Source organism: Manduca sexta, unplaced genomic scaffold (assembly GCF_014839805.1).
Source record: "Manduca sexta isolate Smith_Timp_Sample1 unplaced genomic scaffold, JHU_Msex_v1.0 HiC_scaffold_590, whole genome shotgun sequence".
NCBI lineage: Eukaryota > Metazoa > Arthropoda > Insecta > Lepidoptera > Sphingidae > Manduca > Manduca sexta.
In genome coordinates, this window is record NW_023595397.1 from 10,092 (window position 1) to 15,294 (window position 5,203).

General features: G+C 41.1%; 1 protein-coding gene across 2 annotated transcripts; it reads right to left on the reverse strand.

Annotated features, from left to right (window-relative positions):
• Positions 1-411: 411 nt before the first annotated feature.
• Positions 412-4,355, reverse strand: LOC119193494 (probable cytochrome P450 6a18). 2 transcript variants are annotated; one of them, XR_005113969.1, is made up of 3 exons: positions 2,409-4,355; positions 1,679-1,906; positions 412-746 (listed from the first exon to the last, which is right to left on the reverse strand). XR_005113969.1 is itself a non-coding variant. In XM_037447107.1 (2 exons), the coding sequence occupies exons 1-2, from the start codon at positions 3,757-3,759 to the stop codon at positions 1,734-1,736; spliced, it is 1,524 nt and encodes a 507-aa protein (XP_037303004.1). In that variant the 5' UTR covers positions 3,760-4,355; the 3' UTR covers positions 1,114-1,733. The 2 variants fall into 2 exon arrangements, 1 of the variants encoding a protein (XP_037303004.1); XM_037447107.1 differs by lacking the exon at positions 412-746 and having other exon boundaries at positions 1,114-1,906.
• Between the last annotated feature and the right edge of the window lie 848 nt (positions 4,356-5,203).

Consider the following 5,203-nt stretch of genomic DNA (forward strand, 5'->3'; position numbering starts at 1 on the left):
TTGACGGCTGGTTATAGACACACGTAAGTCTGCTGCACGAAACTTAAGAGTGGAGAGTGCCTGCCTATTTAATTTGAGCAATAACATGTATGTGCAAGATTGTCAGAATAAACACGATATTATATATTTTGTATGGGCATAATATAAACTATCTCCATTTTGCAACTTTGTGGTTCAATGCATTTTCGCAAACTTCGCGAGAAACGCACTACTTAAAGTTCGTTCGGTACGTTCATACCCCAAAATAGCTGGTTGTTGGCACAACTCTACCAAATGTAAACATAAAACAGTTCTTACAGAATATCGCATATTGTTGCCGAGTTCGGAAATATCTTATTAAATATGAACAAACGCTTATTGGTTTAGGTAGCATTCTCGCTAAGATATTACAATTATAACTACAGCAATTTCTTCGTATGTTTAATACTGATTACTCTTAAATAAAATATATTTTCCTCCTAACGTTTTATAATTTTCACACTTGGTATCATAAACAGACAGTAAAACGACATATAAATGAATATAATGGAATCCCAATTATATGAAAATAATATAAAAACATAATATGTGTCTACTCGAATGCACTGGAGCTGATTACTATCGGTTTTTCGAATCGTTTTCTTGATTGATGATGTCCTCATTAGTTCCGCGCGCACTGGCATCAGCACACTTCGCGCTCGGGACGCGTACTGGAGTGCCAACAACGCTCCCCGCTCACCGCCGCCAGTCGCCACTTACACTCCGCGCTGCAATTTTTCTTAAATAAATCGATTTGGAAGTTTTAAAGTCGCTTGAACTCTGCTTCAGTTAAGTTTTCCATTTTTTTTGTGAAGTGTAAAGTGGTAGTACAAGTCCCGTAAGTTGACGTCGTGTTACGAGTCACAATGCCCTGGTGCTGGTGGTTTTCCACTGGAAACTAATTGTTTGACTCGACCCCTATTTTCTTTTACTTTTTTGAACGCCTGCACGTCAAATGCGACTAGATACAGATATTATTAGATCGAGTGAATCATCTTCTTATATCTATAGTTATACTATTATAATATGTATAAAATAAAGAGTTTGTTTGCACGCGTTAATCTCAGGAACTACTCGTTCAAATTAATAGATTCCTTTAGTGTTGTAAAGCCCATTTATCAAGGAAGTTTATAGGTTATATGGAATATCACATTTTTAATTACACAGCAAAACATTAATTAAAATGTAGCTAAAACGGGGAAAATTGATTCCTTTTGGAGCCTTTAATCGTTTACGTAACAAACATGTGTGATGGAATTGTTTTCGTACAAAGTTCTTAAAAATATAGTATAAAATAAAACAAAGTCCCCCGCCGCATATGTCTGTCTGAACGCGATAAAGTCAAAAACTACCCAATAGATTTCGATGAAATTTTATATGGAGATAGTTTGAAACCCTGAGAAGAATAATATAGACTACTTTGTATTCCAGAAAATTATATAGTGGGAATTTTATCCCGGAAAACTCTTTCACGCGGGTCACGACGCAAGGAAAACCTAGTTTGATAATAATGTGTTTCTTATGTACTTATATTATATAAATATGAGGACATATTGCGCTATTGCGAAACAGACTCACATTTTTTTGCTTTTGTTTTTAATCTCCCACGTTGATAAAAAGTGCACGTTACGGATGTTTACAACAAACGGTTTAATAATACCTCCCGACCGGTCTCGTGTGAAGGTCGCGGCGCGGGCGGCGGCGGCGAGTGACGCTCAGCGCTGTCTCTCGCGGAATATCAGCGGCAGTCCACCCTTGACGGCCTGCGTGAGGCCGGCGCCGGTGCTGGCCACCGGGCGGCGCACGGAGGCCGGCGCCGGCTGCACCGAGAACCGCGCCAGCACCGCCGCCAGCCCTGCCAGCGACTGCATCAGTCCCAGTCGCAAGCCTGTGCAACATCACCTTTAGTAAACTGCCCATCTATTGAATACGAGACTTATACAAAATACTGAGTAGGTGACGCCGCTACCCTAATTCTATCAGGAAGCAAACATTGATAGCGGTTTTTTTAATTTTGTTTTGACATATTAACTGAGAATTAAAAATAAAATATCGGATATGTTTAGTTAAATAATAAACTTAGCGACCATAAACAGGAGCAGTGGGCTCCTGTTTATGGTTGAGAATGACACTGACCAATTATTGCTCGCTTGAAGGATATATAGAAACAAGCCTAAGGTAACTTTCGTACAAGAGAATTCCACAAAAATATGTTGGAAGGTATGTTTAATCAACGTGCACTAGGTACGCCATTGGACTAAGGCCCAAGTCCTCCTAGTAGTAGAGATGAACAATGTATAATACAGACATTATTATCAAAATCCTTGACTACTACTACTGACCGCTTGTCTTCTCAATAACGCAATATTGGCTACATTGATTGAACTTACCAACACATGCCCGAGGACCTTCGCCAAATGGCAGATACACAAACTTGTCATGTTCCGGGTTGAGGAACCGCTCTGGCCGGAACTCCAACGGCTCCGGAAAGTGACGGGGGTCGTGGTGCAACGAGTGCACCGGGATCAGCACGCTCACCCCGGCGTCGATGCTCAGCCCCAGCTCAGGAAATGTATACGGGTGCGCGCTCTGCCGCATCAAGAAACCCAGCGGCGGGAACATAGGCATTGCTTCCTTTAACGCACACTCTAGGTAAGTCATGTCTTTAAGAGCGTCGTAGCACAATTGATTATTGTGTTTGGCGAGAGCTTGGTCTATCTCTTGCTGAACCCGTGCTTGCTCGTCCGGGTGGTATGCAAGCTGGTGCAGCGCGTAGCTGGTCACTGTCGACGACGTGTCAAATCCGCCCACAAAGAAAGCGAAGACCTGTGCCACCATCAAGTCCTCGTCGAACTCCACGGCGACTACATCGGCTGTGCCGTCTGATCTTACTCTTTCCATCGACTCCCCAGTCATGATGCCCTTCTTCTTGCACTCCAGTAACAAATCTATAAAATCGTGTCGGCCCACAGGTTCATAGTTCCTCTGCTTCAGTATAGTATGAAGCATTTCTCTTATTTCGGCCTCTAGTTTAGGTAAATACTTGAAATTTTTGAAAGTCTCCGGAAACACTTCCTTTAACACTATTAGTACAGCTTCTCTGGGTCCTATTTTGAAAATATTATCACCTAATTTTCTAAAGGCGGAATCGTCGTCATTTAGTGCATCGACATCAAGCCCGAAGCCGCAGGCACCGATAAAATCGATGGTGTAGCGCGCCATGAGGTCGCGCGCGTCCTGAGGGTGGCCGACGGAGTGCGCCAGCCGCGTCTGCAGCCGCTCGGCGCGCGCCACCACCAACGGGAACATAGCGCGCAACTTGCCGCTTGTAAACGCCGGCGTCATGCGCTGCCGCAGCAAACGCCACAAGTCTCCGTCCGCAAAGAACAAATTCCGCAACAGCGGCTCTATCACCTGCTTGTTAGGGTTCAAGCCGCGGGGGTGAAAACAAGCAAAATCTGTGGTCAGAACGCGTTTTATAATAGCCGGATCTTTAATGATGAGCTCAGGACGCGAAGCACGGTAGAAGCCGATAACTTTTGCGGAGGAGTACTTGTGATAAAGGTCGTCAGCGAGCTGTGTGACGGTGCGCCGGAACAGGTAAACGGGCGCGTTGTTGCCGAGGAAGGGCAGTGGCGTGTCATGCAACACCCGACGCACGCGCCAGTAGCCATGCCGCTGCGAGCCCAACGCGTACAGCGCCGCCACTACCGCCAATACCACCAACCATACCGCCGCCATCACTTTTTATTTTAGAGGGCACTCAAAACCAAAACGTAGACACCACAATATCTGAGCGCCTTCCAAATCTTATAGAAATGATTTAGGGAGCTGAGTCATATATGTAATTACTGAACCCCGGCGGCCGTCTCGCATGTGATGTCACTCGTCAGCGCTCTCACACTGCACGCTATAAAAGGTTTCGACACAATTTAATACATACGTCAATTATTTTGAGGTGTTGAATATATACAATACCACTATGATAATTATTGACGCCCGCGTCATAAGCACAATAAAAACAAAACACAATGTTTTTAAGTCTCACCACGCCGTTATTTATAGAAAAAAAATGTTATCATTTTTTAAAATCAAACGTAATATATTTATCTGTTATAAACACGACCAGGAACTTTTAATCTTATCGCGTTTATTTAACGAATGTAAAAACATAATAACAATGCAAGTGAGCAGTTATCTATTACGCGATAAAAGTGAGGAGTTGCGCAGGCGCACACCGCCGTGCGCCGCGCGCTCGATTGCACTGGCCCGCACGCAGAACGAGTACTACCTAGCGTCTGTTGAGCAGTGTTAATAAAACCACTATGACGGATCACTGTTATTTAATTTGATATCTTAAACATAAACTTAAAGAACTACATTATTGTGGCTGCTCGCCGGCAGCCCGTGACAGGAAGAAGGAAGTGGAGGCGTGTTGCCACAAAACAAATTAAATTACATATTAACAAATGTTACCCTAAACAAATATAAATGTACCCATTCAACATGCCTCCTTACATTTATATTTTAACTAAATCATATCATACACTACTCATATCAAGACAATAGCTCTATAAACATTACCTTCAGTATAACATATTAATTGTAACTTATTTTTTTTTTTTTTTTTTTTATATTACAATTATCATCTTTTAATTAAACAATTTAAACCAATATTTATCTCAACATAATATCCATCTGAAAGATAAATTACTTTTACAACAACTTTAACATATCTCTAAATTTATTAAATTTATTACTTCCCAATGGTTTTGTTAAAATGTCAGCTATATTTTGATCAGATGCAATTTTTATAACATCAATTAAACCAATTTTAACACTTTCATGAACAAAATGATAATGAACTTCAATATGTTTTGAATTTTTGTGAAATTTCCGTATTTAGCAATAATTTGAGCTCCAATATTATCTTCATATATTTTTACAGGTTTACAATCTTTCTGACAAATCTCATTAATTAAACAAACTATAAATTTAATTTCAGTAACAGCTTCTGACAGCGCAATGTATTCAGCAAATGTAGATGACTTTGTTACACAATTTTGTTTCTTTGATTTCCAAAATATTACATTCCCAAACAGTCTAATTACAAATCCTGTTGTTGATTTCCTACTGACAATATCTCCTGCAAAATCTGCATCTACATAACAATCTAACATATCAG

What these genes read in the sequence shown, in the direction of transcription:
- LOC119193494 (XM_037447107.1), bottom strand. Translation starts at nt 3,759, where the DNA reads ATGGCGGCGGTATGGTTGGTGGTATTGGCGGTAGTGGCGGCGCTGTAC. An exon ending in AGGTCCTCGGGCATGTGTTG is followed by an intron (nt 1,907 to 2,408) that starts GTAAGTTCAATC and finishes GATGTTGCACAG; the next exon opens with GCTTGCGACTGGGACTGATG.